The 22,015-nt window shown below is 40.2% G+C and overlaps 2 protein-coding genes across 3 annotated transcripts in view; both read left to right on the top strand.

Moving 5' to 3' along the window:
- TARS3 (threonyl-tRNA synthetase 3) overlaps nucleotides 1–1,021 on the top strand; it is a 65,699-nt gene extending 64,678 nt beyond the window's left edge. The window contains exon 19 of the mRNA XM_044763008.2: nucleotides 170–1,021. Within this exon, the coding sequence (XP_044618943.1) occupies nucleotides 170–318 (149 nt within the window). The 3' untranslated portion in view covers nucleotides 319–1,021. The remainder of the gene's footprint in view (nucleotides 1–169) is intronic.
- A 2,095-nt stretch (nucleotides 1,022–3,116) lies between these two features.
- On the top strand, nucleotides 3,117–14,044 carry TM2D3 (TM2 domain containing 3). Of its 2 annotated transcripts, XM_014854199.3 has the most exons (6): nucleotides 3,129–3,272; nucleotides 3,670–3,762; nucleotides 5,547–5,704; nucleotides 9,839–10,013; nucleotides 11,570–11,645; nucleotides 13,557–14,044. In XM_014854199.3, the coding sequence occupies exons 1-6, from the start codon at nucleotides 3,182–3,184 to the stop codon at nucleotides 13,720–13,722; spliced, it is 759 nt and encodes a 252-aa protein (XP_014709685.2). In that variant the 5' UTR covers nucleotides 3,129–3,181; the 3' UTR covers nucleotides 13,723–14,044. The 2 variants fall into 2 exon arrangements, with proteins under 2 accessions (XP_014709687.2, XP_014709685.2); XM_014854201.3 differs by lacking the exon at nucleotides 3,670–3,762 and having other exon boundaries at nucleotides 3,117–3,272.
- The last annotated feature ends 7,971 nt before the right edge of the window (nucleotides 14,045–22,015 follow it).

Here is a 22,015-nt window from a genome sequence, read left to right as displayed (position 1 = left end):
ATTACTTCCCTCCAGAAACTTACTATCAGAGCATGACCTAATGGTCATTAGATTGATATTTAGTGATTAATACTGAGGAAAACTCAGTAAGACACATGTGTCATGTGACAGTTGACAATATTTAATAAATCATTGATTTAAAATGTTTATTTCCCTTTCTTTTCCACAGTGGTTGGAGAAAAGGAAAAGACAAATAATGCTGTAAATGTTCGAACAAGGGACAACAAAATTCATGGAGAGATTTCAGTAACTTCTGCCATTGATAAGTTGAAGAATCTCAAGAAATCACGTACACTAAATGCTGAGGAAGACTTTTGAACTTCTTTCCTTGTACTCACTTCTGTGTAACCTTATTTTGACCCCTGAAAATGCATTTTTCTTAATTAACGTTAGTACTTCTTTTAAGAACTTTGGACCCACCGACGGGTCCACTGATGGGAGCAGTGAGAAAGGAGACAGTGAATGAGTAGCTGAAATGTACAAAGCTTAATTCACTAATATGTCTGAGGACAGTAAGAGGACAAGCTTGGGAAACTTTTAATTTCCCAAATGTCTTGAGAGACTTAAATGGGAAAATGTTATTCATTGAAAGAGGGAAATACTAGGAAATGAGGATTATGAGATGTTATTATCTAAGATTTGTGATTTTCAAAAGATTGGTTTCAAATATAAGTCTGCAAAGCTTTTTTGAATATAAGGGAAAATATTATTTTCTAATAACATTATTTCTCAGGTATTTTTATGGTTGTTTTACTAAAGTTCACACTGAAACTTTTATCTCCAAGATTGGAGTCATTACTTAATTTATTTTAACTAACCAACAACCACAAAAGAAGCAGCTAGTGCTAAATACTGAATTACTGACAAAAGACTCTGAACTCAAAGAAATTCATTGTTCTGGAAACTCCTGTTGTTTGCACTGTAGTTTAAGAATTGCTGTTTTAATGCTTCTAATTGACAATTGAGCCTTGTTCATCTTTACAAAAAATAAATTCCCAAATAAAATGCATCACATAGTGTTTCCACTGTTTCAGCTATGGGCTTATTCCACAGTAATCTGCTGCCCTAGAGTTAAATTACTTTTTTGATGGGATGACATTCCACTGATTTATAGACTCAAGTGGATTTCTGATTTTAACTGAGAGGAATACTTTACTGCTCAGAACCAAATTAAAATGGCTTAATGCCAATAGAGAATTTAGCTACCAATCAAGAAGTAGTTTTGAGTGTTTATTTGGCTTGGTGCTACAGAATTAAAAATAAATTTAAGACATGCTCTCTCTTCTCAACATACTTATCATTTAGTTTCCTGGACATTTGGTAAATAAAACAGTATTATATATCAAACCTGTATAGTGCTATAAGGTGCAAATTATGTGACATAATTTTTCACACTAACAGTTATTGAGGCCAGAAACAATTAGATTTTTTTTTTCTTTTTTAAGGAAGATGAGCCCTGAGCTAACATCTGCTGCCAATCCTCCTCTTTTTGCTGGGGAAGACTGGTCCTGAGCTAACATCCCTGCCCATCTTCCTCTACTTTATACTTGGGACACCTACCACAGCATGGTATGGTGCCATGTCCGCACGCGGGACCCGAACTGGCAAACCCCGGGCCGCCAAAGTGGAACGTGTGCACTTAACTGCTGAGCCACCGGGCCAGCCCCTTGATATATTTTTCATTCACCAAACGTGGTAGTGAGGAAGTGGGGAGTCAGAAGATCCCCCCCCACCCCCAAAATGATCTTGTGGCAGGCAGCTGGGAAGAGGGAAGCATGTCAACAGCCCAGGACAAAGTATACTATGATAGAAATAGGTGCAGATGGTGGCCTGGGGTGAGGCTCACCCCCAGAGCTGGCCTTCTCCAGGGAGGGGCCCATGCTTTGGACCCTCCTCTTGCATCCAGGGCTCTTGTCCCAGGGCCTGGGGGCTTCTCCCAGTCTTGGAGGAACGCTCTGAAGTAATGCGTGTCTTCGAGGTGTCGTCGAAAATAATCCATAACAAATCTATAAATGAAAATTTGGGTGAGTTTATTCTGAGCTAAAATGTAAGGACCATGGTCCGGGCCTTTCTTCCCGAAGGAAGAAAGGGCACTGAAGAAGTGGGGTGCACAGAGTGGTTATATACCCCCAAAGAGGATGTTTCACATGATTGAAATGTCCCTTTTACAATAGTCGTGAGACTGCTCTGTCCACACAGCAGTTGATGGAAACAGCAGTTAGGTCTGCTGTCTTGGTGAACACAGCAGGGTGGCGGGTCTGTTGTCTGGAGCTGGGCGGTCAAAGGCGAGTGCAGCAATCAGTTCCTAGCCTAAGGAAAGATACTTGTCCTTAAGGAAATGCCAATGTAGGGGGAAGTTGCACCTTTATCTCAAGGCCATTTGTTCTTGCCATAGGAAATGTTTAAAGCAGATATACAATGCGGGCTCAACGGCCACAGTCAGGCCCTTTTGGAAAAAACAAAGTCAGGCCAAATTAGGTTTACACGAAATGGCTTCCCCACACACTCGAATATATCCTACTGTTTGCCATTTCTATTTGTCAAAGGATTAGGCTCGTGGGGCGCCCACGCAGGCCGCGGAGAGACGCTAGCTGCGCTGACCCGGGCCAGCGCTGGGATCACCAGGAGCGGCTTGTGCAGGGCCACCTGGCACACCTGGGAGTCACTTCCCGTACAGTTTGTGCCACGGTTTCTTCATCTGTAAACAAGTACTTCTTTAGTGTGAAATTATATGTAATGTCATTAAAACTTTCCCCTAGTACGTAGCACACAGTTGCAACTTTTATCTCTACGCATACATATCCAGCCACATACAAATGGTGACCAACTTCCCAAGATACCCGCCTCTGCTTTCAGTCACTTCAGGGGCGCATTTTGGTCCCAGGTGACCTTCCCCGGTCTCTGGCCATGAAAGAAGTGAGCACCTCGTGCAAGTGAGCAGCTCTTGTGAACCGAGCAACCTCACACCGTCGCATCGGCCCCGGCCCCTCACCACCGCCTCCCTGCTCCCGGGAGCTTCCAGCCCGGGGGAAGAACCCCTGCAGCACTAGCTGCGCGCCTGCGCGCTGGGCTCCCCGGGGACGCGCCCAGACCCGCCCCCTCCGGCGCCCCCGCCCTCGGCTTAGCCCCGCCCCCGGCTTAGCCCCGCCCCGCGTCCCGGAAGTGCGCGCGCGCCGGTAACATGGCGGGTGCAGCGGTCTCGCTGCGGGCTCTTCGCCGCCTGTGCCGTGTGCTGCTGTTCCTCTCACAGTTCTACATCTTGTCGGGTGGTGGTGAGTTCAAGGCCGGCGTCCACTCCGGGTCGGGCTGAGTGGCAGGGGGCCCCCGGGAGCTGCGGGAAGCGTCCGGGCTGGGCCTGCGGGCGGAGGGCGGCGGGTCGCTACAGCCCGAGTCTGGCGCGTCCTGAGCGCAGATCCGCGACCGCCCCTCCGCTCAGGAACCCGCAGCCGCCGGGCTCTCGGCCGGGCAAGCGGAGCTGGATCCCGATACCAGGCTCTGTTCCCCAGTTGCCCATAGATCTCAATTGGTGTAGACCCTTTTGGCGTTTCATTCTTTAGTTTTCTGGGCAGTCAAGCTGTGAGGGTTTCATGAGCAGTTGTTGGACCCTGCGTGTTAACCACACAAACCAAGGTGTTCGTATCCCAGGATAACATGTTTCTCTAATTGTAGGATCCTTAAATTTAGACCTTTCGCAGCCGCTGGCTCAGTCACTAAAGGATCCGGGCCCAACACGTACTTTCACAGTAGTTCCCAGGGCAGCAGGTACTAGACATTTTCTATTCTAGTAAATGTGTATATTCATATCTAGTGGTTTCTCTTTTTCTTTTTGGGTAAAATCACGTTCCATCTTTTGAGTATTTTATTTATTGTATTTTAGGTTATGTGAACTAAAAGGCAGATACACAGACCTTTCTTTTCTTTCTTTCTCTTTTTTTTTTTGGTGAGGAAGATTGGCCCTGAGCTGACATCTGTGCCAATCTTCCTCTATTTTGTATGTGGGATGCTGCCACAGCATGGCTGATGAGCAGTGTATAGGTCCGCACCTGGGATCCCAGTCCATCCCAGCGAACCCTGGGCCACCAAAGCGGAGCGCCTGAACTTAACTACTAGGCTACCAGGCTGGCCCCCAGATACACAAACATTTCCATAGACAGTCTTGATATTTCACTACCTTTTGGCATTCCTGTCTCACCTCTTTTTCCAGTCCCACACTCTTCATTTCCATTTCTTTATTTCTATTATTTTTCCATTTTGTCCTTCAAGATAAACTTCAGCCAATGCTTCTGCTTTTTGAACCCTGTTCCTGCTGTTGGACTTTAAAGGCGCCTCCCAGGGCTGTGTGTAATGGAAGGATCACAGAGGGACTGAGAGAGACTTGGAGTCTAGGTCTGGCTGTGCTGCTGGGAGCTTGAGCAGATCATTCACCCCGTGGGCTTCGGTTTCCTCATCTTTCAGGAGGTGAGGTTAGCCTGGCCCTATAAAGTCATTTCGGCTTTGTGATTCTAAGGGTCCAGCCTCCAGCCACAATAGTAATAGGAAGAAAAGAAAAGAAAAATGGTATTTTGTAGAATTGCCTACTTAATGCAGTGACTTTGAGACCATTCTTAAATGAGTATTAGTGTGTTTTGCTAAATGGAACCATTGTCGCTCTCATTTCATCCCTTTAGAGTTCAGTTATTTCAATGAATTGAAACTGGCAGAGGTATTTACTGTTTGTTATTTGGATATGAAAGACTGCTAGAAGATAGCAGCATACTTGAATTTAAAACATAGGTTATTTTATAGAGAAAGCACAAGAATTTTTTATTCTTCTGGATGTCTTTGAAAGCTTCTCTTCCTCCCCAAGAATACTTGCAATTTTGATCCACTTAATTGATAAAAATATATCGTGCTTTTGGCAAGGTTGGCTGGAAAAAGAATTGCAACCCACTGAACAAGTTATTAATATAGAGAACTATTTTGAACTTTGGTAGTACAAAACTGTAAATGTTATTAGCTAATTATATTAGTAAGGTATGGCTTCTTGACGTACCAGTGTGGAATAATGACAGAAGATTTTCTGGAATTGGTACCGGTTGTACCCATTGATTCAGTTAAAAAGTCATTGGCTTCACTTCCAAATTAGTGAATTCATGTGAAAAGAACATTGAATTGGAAACAGAGATTTGGGTTGTGGTTCCAGTTTTGTCACTCCCTCTGTGATCTTGAACAAACTCCACCGTTTCTAAGCCATAGTTTTTCATCCTGTTACATGGTAGATTTTTTGAGGCCCTACTTATACCTAGCATTATATGTACATTATATGTACATAAGCACCTTTGATTTTCATAGTCATTTTGGGGACAGTAATTAAGTCCTTTTTACTTAGCTGTTGAGCTGTCGAATCCTGCTTTAATTGCAGGTGTCTCTGACTCCAACTCTGCTTTCTCCATTCTAGCACGGTATCTCATTGCTAATGATCGTGTCCCTTAACCTTAGAAAGTTCTTTTCCTCTGTGATTCCCATCAGCATTATGAAAGAATAAGCTTCTCTCTCACTTCTCACAGAAAGTACCGATATGCCACCTTATGTGATGAAGTGTCCAAGCAATGGTTTATGCAGCAGACTTCCTGCAGACTGTGTAGAGTGCAAGACAAATTTCTCCTGTGTCTATGGGAAGCCTGTCGCTTTTGACTGCACAGTCAAACCTTCTGTTACCTGTGTTGTAAGTACTGCAACTTACTTGTTCTAAACAAACTCAGTGTAAACCTCGAGTTAAAAGTAGAGTTTAGACTTGACTGTGGGGGAAATTCTGGAAGAAAGTGCTCTGCATTTGATAATTAATATTTTAGGAACACAGTCAACTTTATCAGAAGACTGAAAGTTGTATTTCCAGGTAGGGTTTGATCGTAAGGGTTCATATGGCAATTTTTTGACCTAAGGATAAATTGGAGCAAATATCAGCCTTCTTACAGAAAGTTGGAAGTAGAGAAAGTTCAAGTACACCGGCTATTGCCTCTTAGAAATGGCCCTGTTACAATCATCACACCTCCATCCTCTCTCTGGTACTTGACAGACAGGATGGAGCCTAGAAAGGCCTTGGTAGTTGGTGTTCCTTGGAGTGTCCAGGGCTGCCTGTTTCTCAGCTGCTTCGCTGGGGCTCCTGTTAGAGTCCTGGCGGCAGCCCCAGAGCCGCTGACTGTGGATAGCTCAGGGAGACTCGGGCATCTGCGTTTTTTAACAAGTAGCCCAGCAAGTCCTTGCACATCCCATTGTTTGGGACTACCGTCCTAGCATCTGGGTGAGCTAAGGAGTAGAAATGAATAGTGAAGCAGTGTTTTACTCTTGGTCCTGCCATAATTAACTGTGTGATTAATTAATCTTTCTCTTGTTAAATGAGGGGATGGGCCCAGAATAGCTTTTCCTAAAGTGTTTCCATGGGACCCTGGTTCTGGGAAATGGTCGAGGAGGAAAAAACAGATTCCATTCTATATCCTCTTTCACAGATTTCTTTTGACACAGCGTTTGTGGCATGTCCGTCACTTACTTGAACAAGGTACTGTTTCCCCGGTTCTTTGGAACTTGGTCTGGGAAGGGCTAGATTGGAAAGTTCCTTCCACCGCCAGGCTCTTTCTGTAATTCTCCCAAAGTCTGGTATCAGGAGACTATCAGGAGAGGGAGCCAGAGAGGCTTCCCTCCAAAGGGGAGATAGGGTTTTATGCCGTGTCAGTGTCTGAATGTGGTTTTTGTAAACTTAAGTCTGTCATTTTCATTTGTCAGTGTTACCCTTTAAAGCACACTGGAAAATTGAGCTAATTGCCAGATAGTCTTCAGAACTGCCCTTGAGTTATTAGTCATCAGTCTTTGGCGCTGTTTTTTCAATAGAATTTTCTCTCTACCTGATGGTTAAGCCTACGTGAAGGCTTTTAAAATTTTCTCTCCTGGGTCTGGAGCGTGGTAGGTACTTAGTGAAGGACGGGCCGACTTTGCCGTTGAAGGGAGCCTTCGTAGGGTTTGCCTCCTCTGTGGTTTGCTTCCTCATCTTTGACATTCAGCTCTCAAAACTGGTTACAGAGGGAGACATGGTCCTCAATCTCTTCTTTCTGTAGGTGTTCTGAAAACAGTTTCATTTAGTGGAAAATGGCAGAGGATAAGAAAAATAACAAAGGTAGGGAAATTACAAAGCTTCGGGAAGTTTCTGAACTCCTTGGTCTCACCTCCTGGCTGAGATGTGCCCTGATTAGATTCTTTCTCTCCTCCTACTCCAGGTGTTTTCATCTCACCTGCTTGCTGTACTAGCCAGTAATAAGAATCCTCTAAGATAGCAGGTGCCCAGTCCTCGGGTGTGGAGTTTGAAGTCTGCCCCAAGAAGAGTCTGGCGGTCTGTTCCTTCTTAAAAATGGAGAGCAGTAAAATATGTGAATTGCCTGTCAGGAGGTGTGGGTCCTAGGACCACCGTTGCAAGGAGATCCCGGGCAAGCCATGTGTTCTCTCCTTATTTGTTTAGTGACAATCTGTAGGGTCCCTTCTTGGTAAATAAGTTCCCGTTTCAAGAAGAAATAATCCCCGCCTGTCACATGCACACATGCAAATACTCGTTCTCCTTTGCTTGTGTGTGCATGCACTCAGGCCCCTCTCGCTCTCTTCCCCCACTTATCTTGAACTTAAAATTAATGGGGAAAAAAGCTCTTCCAGTCCTTCTGCATGTGTACAGGCTAAGAGAATCTCAACTGGATTACACCATTCAAAGAAATTATTTTGTGATGGCCCTGTTAAGTATATAAATAGAAATAAATGTAAAAATCCTGCAACTTCTTCTGTATCAGATTGCTCCTGTTCCAATTATAATGGTAACTGTCAAGCCAGTTGATGTCAGCTCTAAATGTGCTTGAAGAAAATGTTGCTTTGTATTAACTTGGAGAAGATACCAGTCTGCTAGTGTGCCCGAAGCAGGTAGAGTTCCCTCAGATGGATTCTGTGTTCTTAGTAATGACAGCTGTTTCACAGAGGGACAGGTAACAAATCTTTTCACTCTAGATGAGCTTTTGAACAGGTCTGTACTTCTCTGTGGTGAGAAGATAGATTCAGTAAATGTTGGGTTTCCTGGATAGCTATCTGGAAAAAGATTAGGAGGAATCCCTGTCTTGTCCAAAATAAATTCCAAGTAGATCAAAGATTTAATATGCAAAAAGAAACCATGAAGTATCAGAGAGAGCATGAGATAGTTTTCTTATAATCCCAAAGTCGGGAATTTTTTTCCAAATATGAAATAAAATTTAGAAGCCATAAAAGAAAGAATCGATACATTTGACTTCTACAAATTTGAGATTTCTGCATGACCTAAAAAACATAAAAGCAAAAGATAGATGACAAACTAGGAAAAAGTATTTCTAACACACATGACAAGTAATGTACTAATGTTGATAATACATAAAGATTTCCTAAAAACCAATGAGAAAAGGTGACAATCCTATAGAAAAATGGCATTAGGACATGAGCAGATGGTTCATAGGAAAGAAATACAAATGGACTTTCAACACATGAAAAACATGTTTAATTTTTCCCATAATTAAATAAAATTAATACTTCTTTTAACCTATCAGATTGGCAGAAAAAGTCAGAAAGTTTGATAACACTGAGTTTATGAGGGTATTAGGGACAAACGCTTTCATTTCTTGATACTGGGTGGGCAAATTGATCAACCTCTTATAGGCAGTTTGTCATATCTATGAAACTTAGAGATACACATAAACTTTGACCCAGCAATTCCATATCTAGGAATTTATCTTACAGATATTATTGCAGATGGATGCAAATCAGTATGCCTAATGACATTCTTAGCTGCATTGGTTCCCTGGGCAAAAGACTTGAAACAAGCTAAATGTCCAAGAGAGAACTGTTTAATTTATGGTTCACTGTGTACTGAAATAAATACATTGCACCTATTTAAAAGGATTTGGCAGCTTTAGAGATATTTCCTGATAGCTACAGAATTACGTGAAAAGTAAATATCAGTGGGAAAGTTAAATTTTAAAACAGAAATATATGTGCCATAAATGTGCCCATGCATCGACCGAACTCACTGGAAGGCCTCTGGGTGAGCAGTGCGCGGTGCTGGCAGGGAGCGGCTGCTGAGGGCAGAGCCGACTTCCTCCTCACTCTCCTGTCACGTCTGGGAATTTGTACCACATACATGTATTACCTAGTTTTAAAAAACAGTTGATAAGAAATGTTTGTTATAAATGCATAACTGGAAATATGCAGATGTTTAAAATGATATTGCCTGAATCAAGTGGTCTTACCCAGTTTTGAACGCTATCCATAAAAGCTATTTTGCATTGATCAAGAAAATTAATAAATATGATACTTGCAGAGGTGATTGTGTGACCATTTAAAAATGATTTTGAAAAATATGTATCATATAGAGTCAAGTGGGAGTAAAAAGGATACCAAATGCTGTCAGTAAAGTTCCACTTACATAAATCTATGTTACAGGAGGAAAAAATGGAAGAAGATGAAAAGTGGTTCTCTGGAGAGGTTACAGGGTTTTTTCTGTAATTTCCAAATGGCAGCATCCATAGAACGTGTGCTACTTCATAAGCAGAAAACAAAATAATGACTTTTTAAATGGAAATGAAATGGGTGTATATTTTTATGATTATAGGACTATATACATTTGTTTTGTGTACATATTGTTTTGGTACCTATTTTTCTGCCACTTTCTGCTAGGTCATAAATTTAAATACTTTAGGAATTTTGTGCCATATGGTATGTAGTTTTATTGACATATTAACAATTGACATGTTAACATAACATTAGCATATTATGATTGATTAGTTCTGTGTCCTTTGGTATGTAGGATCAAGACTTCAAATCCCAAAAGAACTTCGTCATCAACATGACTTGCAGATTTTGCTGGCAGCTTCCAGAAACCGATTATGAGTGTTCCAATTCCACCAGCTGCATGACGGTGTCCTGCCCTCGACAGCGCTACACTGCCAACTGCACGGTGCGGGACCACATTCATTGCTTGGGTAAGTTGGAGTTTAAGGAAATTTGTATGCAAAATGTTTTTCTCTAAGCTTGCTTATGGAACTTTAACCAGAAATTTGAGAATTAAATTTAAATGATTTACTCAGAAACGTTTGTCAGCACTTTTTAGTTATGCCAAGCCTCGTTAATAAACTCAATGAACTAAAAAAAAATCCAGAGAATTTGAAATTTTCTTATCTTTTAAAATGTTTTCTTGATAAAACAAGAAAAAATGTGTGGGGTCTAGAGCATAGTGTATGGTCATTGAGTTGTACCCAATCAATCAACTGAGGCCATCTGCTACCCTCGCAGCTAGCCGCCTCCCCTTTGAGGTAACCACCCCTCTGAATTCTCTTAGCATCCCACTTCCTCTTCTACATTATTTACAGTTCTGTCACATGTAGATGATAACATATAGTGTGACATATTATCCAATAGGGCGTGTTTTAGAATTGTATAAAATAATAGCAAGCTGTTTATGGTCTTCTAGGACTTTGTTTTTTCCTGTCAACATTATGGCTCTAAGATTCATCCATATGTCTTCTCTTATTGTTTTTGACTTCTGTATCATAATCCATTGTAAGATCGGATGATAGTTTATCCATTCTACGTGTTTGGATTATTTACCGGTTTTTACTCTTACAGATTGTGCTGCTGTTAACATTTTTGTACATGTTTCCTGGTTTCACATGTGTACAAGCTTGTCTAGCATATACTCTTGTCTAGCATGTATTTTTGTGTAGCATGGTAAGTGGTTTGATCGATTTCTATTCCCCCCAGTGCTGCATAACTCTTCTTGATGATCCACAGCCTCTGCAATCCACATCTCTAAGTTTTATCTTTTTCTTAAAGATTTCTAGGAATTCTTTTATATTCTGGATGGTAACCTTTCGTGTCCCTGAAATCATCTCCCAGGTTTTATCTTCTTTTGCTTTTCCACTTTCTTTTGGTATCTTTTGATGAATAGAACTTTAAAATTTTAATTAGTTGAAGTTATTAGTCTTTCAGAGTTAGCTCTTTTCATAGTTGTAGGAAATCTTTTCTTACCCCGGCTGCATAAAGATAATTTCCTGTGGTTTGTTTTACAATTTGTAAGTTTGGCCTTTCACATTTAGGTCTATAATACACCTGGAATTCGTTTTGGTATATGGTGTGAGGAAGATTCAAGTTCACTTTTTTCTCACACGGATAGCCAGTTGTCTCAGGACTCACAGGAGGTCTTTATACGTGTGTGGTCTGGCCACTCTCTTTTCCCATCACTTGATTTGTCCATCTCAGTACCACACTGTTCACTCTTCACTTTACAAAGTCTCGATAGCTGGTAGGGCATTTCACAGTCAAGCTGTAACCCTTACTTAATTGATTTAAATATTAAACCTATGCTTATAGATAGTAAGGACTTGCCTTTTACCATTCATTGTAGTAAACATTTGTTATTGTAAAGGGAGTTGACTTTTTAGGTTTTCAATTACAAGGCCACTAGTTATAATTGTCTCTGTGTAAGAGTATTTTTGTACCCATGTTTCTATGTACTTAGAGTGTTTTTCCTTTTTTTAAGGTAACCGTACTTTCCCGAAAATGCTGTACTGCAATTGGACTGGAGGTTATAAGTGGTCTACTGCTCTGGCTCTGAGGTAAGCTTTATTACTAAGAAGTTAAAGACGCCATTTGGATTTCGTTGGGTTTAATGGAGTCTTCCAGACATTGAGCTCAGCCAAGCTTCTCCTTCACTCAGCTCCTCCCACATGTTAGACCATAGGAAACATCAAGCTGCAGGCAATTACTTAGATGAGCAGACCAGTACCTTCATGGAATTTAAGGCCAGGATGTAGCTTTTCTCCCAAAGTACCTGCATATTCTAGAGATGATTTGGTTGAGTCATTATTATATCATTAGAACCAGTCAGGGTTTTCCATCTTGAACGTTACCATGAGTCAGTAAAATGCCGTATGCTGTTTAAAGTAGGTAGGTTTAGGGTGTATATTTTTACTTTCTAGTGACTTGCTTCTTTATTTTAAAAACTAATACATGCTTAATACTGAAAACTGGAAAAAATGAAAAAAACATTAAACATCATCTATAATTCCACCATCCAGAGATAATTATAGACTTATAATTTTTACATAAAAATGTGCTTATATTTGTTAAACTTTTCAACAGTTTGAAAAAAAATTATACCAGTTCTTCCCACCAGAGGGATGCTAGTTAAATGAGTCACTAATTAAAAAGTTGTGCTGTCTGCAGCTGAAGATTTAGAATTAGAGCCTTAGACGCTGTGGCTGCAGCGTGACATGGGGCAGCATTTCTCAGACTCGTCAGTGTTGACATTTGGGCCAAATCCTTCTTTGTTGTGGGGGTATCCTGTGCATAGTAGGATGTTTAGCAGCATCTGTGGACTCTCTTTTCTAGATGTTAGTAGCACTTCCTCCCTTCCCACCCTGAAGTTGTGACAATCAAAAATGTCTCCAGATACTGCCAGATTGCCACTTGTTAAGAACCCCTGCATTTGAATTTGGGCTGGGGAGAGAGAAGGCTCCTGCCTGGCAGGAAGGCTCAACTGGAAAGTAGAAGAGGAGTCTAGATAGGAGATAGATACAACAAGAACAAGGTTTGACAGCGGCCATGGTCACTGTCAGCAGAGGTTCAAATTAAAACTAACAACTGGCTTTTTTTTTTTAAATAAACTTTTTGTTTTGGAATAATTTTAGATTTACAGAAAAGTTGCAAAGAGAGAGAGTTTCTGTACACCCCTCACCCAGTTTCTCCCACATTGTTAACATCTTAAATTATCATGGTACATTTAACAACTGACTTTCAAAAAGTAAGAATAGTTTTCTTCTCAAGGCTCAACATAGTTTCTTTCAGACTGTTCACTGTGAATGTGGTAATGTCCAGGGTTTGCTTCACAGCCCTCTGGGTGGGGAGGAGAAGGGTATGGATGAAGCAGGGTTGGCCACGTGCTGATAATTGTTGGAGATGGGTCATGGGTACTGTTCTCTTTACTTTTCTGTGTTTTAAAGTTTTCCATAAGAAAAACTTGAAAAGAAATACAATGGAAGTTGTCTGAATATTGTTAGATCTTGGAATTTGAAGGAAGCTTAAAAGTCATTTGTTCGTAACGCTAAATTTTCAGCGATGAGTGACTGACAAAGTTAGGCGGCTTAATCCAGGTCAGCCAGATGGTGTTGGCTGCCTCACGCCACCGACTGCATGTTCGTGCACTTTCGGTTAGACCCAGCCCCCGCTTTGTTCTCCTGGATGTGCCATTTTCAAAATGAAAAAGCAATGAGATCAATTACTTTTCTATAAAAAAGGAACATTAAATTTCAGTACAGCTAAAAATTGTGTGTTTACTTTTGGCATTTAAACAATCTTCTTGCTCATGATTATTTGGTGTTGTAAATTGTGAAATAGTCATTCTGTTCTAATTAAGAGTTATGATAATTTGAGGCCCTTTCACAAGTGGGACTTGGCGTGGTTACTGAGCCCCACCTGCCTACAGTTGGGGGCCATCTGATCCATTCCAGTCCTGTTTGCTGTTGCAGCATCACCCTCGGTGGGTTCGGAGCAGATCGTTTCTACCTGGGCCAGTGGCGAGAAGGTCTCGGCAAGCTCTTCAGCTTCGGTGGCCTGGGAATATGGACGCTGATAGACGTCTTGCTAATTGGTGTTGGCTACGTTGGACCTGCAGACGGCTCTTTGTACATTTAGCTGTGGTTCTGTGCTTCAGAAAGAGAGCAGTGCTTAGAAAAAGCCCTTTTGCCTGTAGAAATTGATGTGTTGTGAGTGATGTATTCGTATGTTGTTTTTAATGTACAGCATCTGTACTTTGCCTGCCTTGATGAAGGTAAAATAAAAAACTGAATCCTGCTTCTCTGGAATTTGTTTTTATTTGCCTGAAATATATTTTTTTCTGTGAAAAAATTTAAACTTAAATTAGAAGAACAACCTTTGCAGTGATTGAATATCTATTTAATTCCTGTGACATTAGTTTTATATTGCTAAGTTGAAGTGTGTCACTCATATCTCTGGCCTGGATGTAATTTGCCTTGAAAAGCTTTTCAGCTATGATTGCAGAAAGTGGGAAGTGTTTCAATTCTTTAGCTAAATAAAGTTATCTACCTAAACTTGAGTCGTCTGTCAGTTCTACAGTGTAATAGCGACGTAGTCTTGTCTTCCTATGACTGTTTGAAGTAAACTGCACACCTGTTGTGTCTAGTTGATGTGGTTTGAATTTTGTTAGTAATGTAAAAGGTTGCACGAGTACTGGAAAATTAATAAAATTACAAGTCACTTTAAAAATGTAGTTTTTTTTCTGTATGTTTTCTACTTTAAAATATAATCTGGAATAATCATAGCAACTTAATTTTATTATTAAGAAGTAAAATGTTTATTTTTAAGGCATTACTCCATTTTAAGATATATTCATAATTGGCTGATTTATTGACAGACTGGAAGTGTTTAGAAATGTGTGTCAGTGTGATAAATGTTTTTGAGTCTTTGTAGATCTGCTGTTGACCCTTTATTGGAAAGAAAAACAATTATTAATCCCAAATGGGTTTTACTCAAGTTTCTTTTGAAACATTTACAAATTGTTAGCATTTTTCCTTTCAAATTGGGTGTCTGAGTATTACTTTTTAAACATCTGTGTTAATAGCTAGAAGACTTAATCAGCCTGTCAAATCTAAAAGCTGTAAATATTTTTTGAGAATATCTTCATAAATCTCATGGGACAGACCCATATTTTCTTCATCAGATTATTAGTTACAGTTTACCTGAAAGGGGAACTGAATCGCTTTCGTGTGATAACTTGCCATTTAAGAATGGGCCTCTTGTGAAGCTCAGAATCTTATGCTTAGGTGTGTTGGTATAGTGAGTGACACTTCCAGCTCTGGTCACTAGGTGGTGCATCCCCATCACATCTGCTTTCCCACGCTATTTCCAGAAACAGCCAATGTTAAGTTGTTTTTTGCTTGGAACGTGAGCTTGGGCACAGAGCAGGGCAACACTTCCAGCTAGGTAGTCCCGTTTGCATGGCCTTTCTTTTGTAGGGCAAACGCTTTCTTATCTGTCATGGCTACATGAGACTCTTGGCTGAGCAGGTATTTCTTTAGAGGAAAACCTGTTCCTGCAAGGAAGCGGCCCCTTTGCTAACAGCAGTAAAGATTTCCCCTGAATCCGCTCCGTGTTTAGCTCTATGTAGAAGAGAATCTCCAACATTTCCCTGTTGAGCTACCTCACGAGGAGGAGCCAGGGAAGCGATGGGAATTACTGGTTGCACATGTGTTCACATGGGAAATAAGTAGCAGCTGCCTTGACAATTGACCGTCTTTATGGCTTTGGGGCCTGGGTTAAATAAGGAAGCTCCAGTATTTGACAGGTGAAAGCTGAAATATTCCATATCCATGAAGGGAGATGAAGGAACTTGTTCCCCAATCCTAAAAAGTCTTTACAAGAGAATAGACTTTGGAACCTAAAGGATGTCAGCAAATCGGGGAGGCTTCCTATCAAGCATTTGATGGAGCTGATGGCCTCTGAGACAGAGAATTAGTAGGAAAATCAAGGAATTCCCAGATACAATTTAAACAAATTTATGAATGATGAACTCAAACATGGGCCCCTAAAAGAAACTGTAATAAAAGTACACGTTCAAAGGGCACCAGAGATGGTGGGTGTGATCTCTAGCAAATTCCATGGGCCTGTTCTGGCAGCAAAATGTCATGTTTGGGTCTGACCTTCAGGCTCTGTTTCTGTGTGCTGTGAGCTCTGACTAGGGGCTGTTCGGTACGGAACCTCTTCACAGGCTAGGAACCAGATCAGTCACCAACCTCTGTTGACGGTTCTCTGGAAATTCAGAATTTATCACGCAGCGTGCCACGTGTCATTACTTCATCTTAAAACTCTCTACCTTGCTTTGTCAGCACTCTTCCACTTGCCCCAGTAATTCCTCCGGGGCAGATGCTGTGTTATTTATTTCTGTCTCCCTCGTTGTCCCTAGCACAGTGCAAACAGTAGGTCTCATATATTTGTGGAATGAGTGGATGTAATGGATGTCTTGGAGTGTTGCAGTGATCAAGTGGAATTCTGGGGACTCAACAGTTGAGGTGGCTGCAGGGAGGTAATCCACAGAAATTGGCTTCAAGTAAATAGTAGCCATGGCATCACGTTAATCTGATTTCTGCAAATTGCTGAGGTGCAACTATTTATGCTGTTTATAAAAAGATTTTTAGGGGCCAGCCCCGTGGCCAAGTGGCTAAGTTTGTGTACTCTGCTTCAGCGGCCCAGGGTTTCACCACTTTGGATCCTGGGCGCGGACATGGCACTGCTCATCAGGCCATGCTGAGGCAGCGTCCCACATGCCACAACTAGAAGGACCCACAACTAAAAAAAAAATGCAACTATGTGTTGGGGGGATTTGGGGAGAAAAAGCAGAAAAAAAGATTGGCAACAGTTGTTAGCTCAAGTGCCAATCTTTAAAAAAAAAAAGATTAAAAATTTTTTAAAGATCTTAAGCTTCAAGATTTAAAATGTAAAAATGTCTTTTCTGTGCCACACAACTTTGTTTCCCTATACTTTTTAAATGTGTTCTGCCAGAATTGCATTTACTTTTGGCACATCATCAGCCAAGGAATTTGCAAATGACTTTAATTCATCCTGTAAGCACTGAGAGGGAAATGAGCTGTGTCTGATGCTGCTTTTCAAGTACAACATCAAGAGAGCTTAAAAATGAAGGCAGGGGCCAGCCTGGTGGCATAGTGGTTAGGTTCCCTCGCTTTGCTTCAGCGGGCCAGGGTTTGTGGGTTTGGATCCCAGGCGCAGACCTACATACCACTCATCAAGCCATGCTGTGGCAGCATCCCACATACAAAATAGAGGGAGATTGGCACAGATGTTAGCTCAGGGCCACTCTTTGTCAAACACAAGAGGAAGATTGGCCACAGATGTTAGGTCAGGGCCAATTTTCCTCACCAAAAGAAAAAAGCTTCCTTGCTCCCACTCTTCAGCTTCTGCTCTGCCCATGCCATATCTGATGAAAGCACCTTTGCTAGACTGTGAAGTCTCAGAGGAATGTTATAGGGTGAGTTAATTATATAACCTAGGCAAATTTGGTATAAATTCTTAGGTTTGGAGTATTGAAATTGTCTCTTATAAACACATTTTTTATGCAAAGTAAGGAAGCTGATTGAGACACTTGGACATAATTTACTAAGTGGCTCCATGAGGGCTGGACTCTGGATCTCTGCTGTAGCCTGGCTTTGAGAGCCCTGCCTGGCACACAGTAGGTGCACAGTGACTATTTGTTCAATGAATGAATAATAGGGAATCTCCAGGAGTAAGCTAAACACCTGAAAGTTTTGCTAAGAGTTTTTGGATAAAGTGTGAGAGTGCAGCTGGATCACAGCAGCTCCTTTTACAAATCCTTAATGACATGAGCGCAATATGGTAAAAACTTGCGCTTCCTTCCCACAAAAAACATGCAGGCAAAAAGACCCCAGCAGCATACAAGGAAAAAGACACAACCAAATGTCAAAAACATCCAAAAATAGTAAGAGAAGGGAAGAACTGTTGTTCAGGTGTGCAAGGCTACTCCTGCAAATGGCCCTGGTGAGTCAGCCAAATCCCGGAACTCTCACTTGCAGGAGAAACAGGCAGGGTGAAGGCAGATGTCCTTACATTTCCCCTGGTGATGCTGGGGGAAGTGGAAAGGGCTGCTGGGAAGACACCCATGAGAGAGGGCTGGTGAACGACCCATTCTCTGATGGATGTGGGGCTTCCACACTGTGCAGAGAGTGGATCCAAAGCCCAAGGTGACCCCCAAGGTCATGAAATCCACTCCCTAACCAGGGGAGGAAACCTTAGTTCAAACATGTAGAAAATCTTAGTAAGGAGACCAGATATTCTACCAAAGATAGTCTCAGCTGAGCTCTTCCCTGCCCCACCCCTGGCTATCAGGCTACAGAACATTGTCTAGAACACAAGATAGAACTTTCAAACTGCTCAGAGAGAAGAAATAAATAGAATCTGTTCACATGGTATCAGGAAGTTGCCCACATATCACAAGAAAGCGATAAAAAGAAATGACACACCACCTTACACCCACTAGAATGACTATAATAAAAAAGACTGTAACAAGTATTGGTGAGGAGATGGAGAAATTGGAACCCACATACGTTGCTGGCGGGGATGTAAAATGATTACAACCTCTTTGGAAAACAGTTTGGAAGTTCTTAAATTGTTTTTATTGAGGTGAAATTTGTATATAACATATTAGTTTCAGGTGTACAACATAATAATTCGATGTTTGAATACACTACAAAGTGATCACCACAATGAGCCTAGTTACCATCCACCATGGTACAATTGACCCTTTCACCCATTTCATCCACCCTCCAAGCCTCTTCTCTGATAAGTACCAAGCTGTTTTCTGTATCTATGAGTTTTGTTTTGTTTGTTTTCTTTTTCAGGTTCCGTATATAAGTGAAATCATATGGTATTTTTCTTTCTTAACTTATTTCATTTAGCATAATATCCTCAAGGTCCATCCATGTTGTCACAAATGGCAAGATTTCCTTTTTTACGGCTGAGTAGTATTCCATTTTGTATATACACCACATCTTCCTTATTCATTCATCCATAATGGACACTTAGGTTGTTTCCATACCTTAGCTATGGTAAATAATGCTGCAATGAACATAGAGGTACATGTATCTTTTCAAGTTAGTGTTTTCGTTTTCTTCAGATAAATTCCCAGAAGGGGACTTGCTAGATCATATGGTAGTTCTATTTTGAATTTTTTGAGGAATCTCCATACTGTTTTCCATAGTGACTGCACCAACTTACATTACCACCGGCAGTGTATGAGGGTTCCTTTTTTGCCACATCCTCTCTAACACTTGTTATTTATCTTTTTGATAATAACAATTCTAACAGATGTGGGGCGATATCTCATTGTGGTTTTGATTTGCATTTCCCTGACAATTAGTGATGTTGAACATCTTTTCACGTGTCTGTGGGATATCTGTATGTCTTCTTTAGAAAAATGTCTATTTAGATCCTCTGCCCGTTTGTTAATTAGACTGTTTTTTGCTATTGAGTTGTATGACTTCTTTATATATTTTGGATATTAACCCCTTATCAGATATATGATTTGCAAATATTTCTTCCATTCAATAGGTTGCCTTTTCATTTTGTTGATGGTTTCCTTTGCTGTGCAGAAGCTTTTTAGTTTGGTGTAGACCCACTTATTTATTTTTGCTTTTGGAATCATATCCAAAAATTCAACACCAATACCAATGTCAAGGAGCTTACATCGGTGGATGTTTTCTTCTAGGAGTTTTATGGTTTCGGGTCTTAGGTTCAAGTTGTTAATTCATTTGAGTTGATTTTTGTGGATGATGTAAGATAGTGGTCTAGTTTTGTTCTGCATGTGGTTGTCCACTTTTCCCAACACCATTTATTGAAGAGGCTGTCATTTCCCTGTTGCATAATCCTGGCTTCTTTGTTGTAAATTAATTGACCATATATGTCTGTGCAAAAATGTAAGCATAATATTGATTCCATTGGACTCCTTCCCTCATAGAGGGGACATTGATTTATCCTCACTGAGATAGACACATATTCTGGATATGAGTTTCCTTCCCTGGCTTTATTCACTGCTTCACACAAACTTGCTCCTAATCAAAGAACTCATTTCACAGCAAAAGAAATGTGGCACCAAGTGTGGGATCATGCCGAGAAAGGGAAAAACGACCACGATAGTCGCCAGGCTGTGATTTTAACCTCTAAGTTTAAAAATTGCCCAGAACACCAGCAATACTCCCTTCCCTCTTTTTTTCTAGTTTCTTCAGGTGGAAGCTTGGGTCATTGATTCAAGACATTTCTCATTTTCTAATATAAGTATGTAATGCTATAAATTTCCCTCTAAGCTTTGAGTACATCTCACAAATTCTGTTGTGTGTAATATAAAATATTTTATAATTCTTCTTTTGACTTCCTCTTTGACATGTTATTTTTAAATGTACTGTTTAATTTCCAAATATATGGTAACTTTCAAATACATTTTTGCAATTTCTAGTTGAATTTCATTGTGATCAGAGAATAAAATTTGTATTTTAATTCTTTTAAATTTGTTGATTTGCTTTATGGCTCAAAATATGGTCTAGCATGCTGAATGTTATATGTGCACTTGTAAAGAATGTGTGTTGTACTGTTCCAGGTATTGGGTTTTATAAATGTCAATTGGGTCAAGTTGGTTGATAGTATTTTTGGGGATTTATGTATACTTGCCAATATTCTATCTACTTATTCTATCAATTACGGACAGGGCAGTGTTGTAGTCCCCAACTGTAATGATAGATTTGTGTATTTCTCTTTTCAGTTCTATCAAGTTTTGCTTTTGTATTTTGAAACTCTGTTGTTAGGCATTCTTTTGTTAGAATTGTGATGACTTCTTTTTTTTTCAGTTGTGCTAAAATATATACGGCACAAAACCTACCATTTTAAGTGTGCAGTTCAGTGACATTAAGCGCATTCACATTGTTGTGCAGCTCTCAGCACAATCCATCTCCAGAACTTTTTCATCGTCCCAAACTGAAACTGCACCCATTAAACAACTCCTTATTCTCCCCTCTCCCCCAGACCCTGGCACTTATCATTGTATTCTCTATCTCTATAAGTTTGACTACCCTAGGTACCTCATATAAGTGGAATCATACAAGATTTGTCCTTTTGTATCATTTATCATAATGTCTTTAAGGTTCATCTCTATTGTAGCATGTGTCAGAATTCCCTTCCTTTTTAAGGCTGAATAATATTCCATTAAATGTATAGACCACATTTTCTTTATCCATTCATCTGTTGATGGACATTTGAGTTGTTTCCACCTTTTGGCCTTTCTCACTAATGCTGCTGTGAACATTGGTGGACAAGTATCTGTTCGAGCCCCTGCTTTCAATTATTTTGAGTATATACTCAGAAGTGGGATTGCTGGATCATATGGTAATTCTATGTTTAATTTTTGAAGGAACCTGTCATAACTTCTTGGTGAATTGACCCCTTTATTATCATGTAATGTCTTTCTTTTCTTTCTTTCTTTATTCCTTGTTTGAAGTCTACTTTGTCTGATATTAGTATAACCATCCCCACTTTTATTTTTTTAGTGTTTGCTTGGTATATCTTGTTCCATCCTTTTATTTTTGTAACCTATCTATGTCTTTATATTTAAACTGAATCTCTTCCAGACAGCATATACTGGGTCTTGGTTTTTCATCTAATCTGATAATCATCCTTTTAACTGGGGATTTTAGACCATTTACATTTAATGTCACTAGTGATATGGTTGGATTTAAATCTACCACCTTGTTAGTTGTTTTCTGTTTGTTTCATCTGCTCCTTTTCCTCTTTTCCTGCCTACTTTCAGATTAGTTGAAGTTTTAAAAAATTATCTTCAGCCGTTTTTCTTCAAATATTTTTTTCTGTCCCACACTCTTTCTCCTCTTCTGCTGAGACTCCGGTGATGATGATATGTGTTAGGTTTTTTTGTTATTGTCCCACAGGTTCCTGAGGTACCCTTCTTCTTCTTCTCCTTCTTGTCTTTTTTTCAGATTGGAAATTTCTATTGATCTCTCTTTGAATTCACTGATTCTTTCCTCTGTCGTCTCCAATCTACTTATTGCTGAGCATGCCCAGTGAGTTTTTAATTATAATTATTGTACTTTTAGTTATATAGTTTCCCTTTGGTTCTTTTTTACATGTTCTATTTTATTTGCTTAGATTTTCTATTTTTTATTTAAGAATGTTCATAGTTGCTCACTGAAGCATTTTTATGATTGCTGCTTTAAAATCCTGGTCAGATAATTCCAACATCTGAGTCATCTCAGTGTTGGCACCTGTTGATTATCTTTTTTCATTCAAATTGTAATTGTCCCAGTTCTTGGTGTGACAAGTGATTTTCTGTTGTATTCTGCACATTTGAGGTATTGTGTTGTGAAACCTGTTTGATGTT

Source organism: Equus asinus, chromosome 2 (genome assembly GCF_041296235.1).
Source record: "Equus asinus isolate D_3611 breed Donkey chromosome 2, EquAss-T2T_v2, whole genome shotgun sequence".
Lineage (NCBI taxonomy): Eukaryota > Metazoa > Chordata > Mammalia > Perissodactyla > Equidae > Equus > Equus asinus.
The sequence above is the reverse complement of the archived record's forward strand: the minus strand, read 5'-3'. Positions and strand labels throughout refer to the sequence as shown.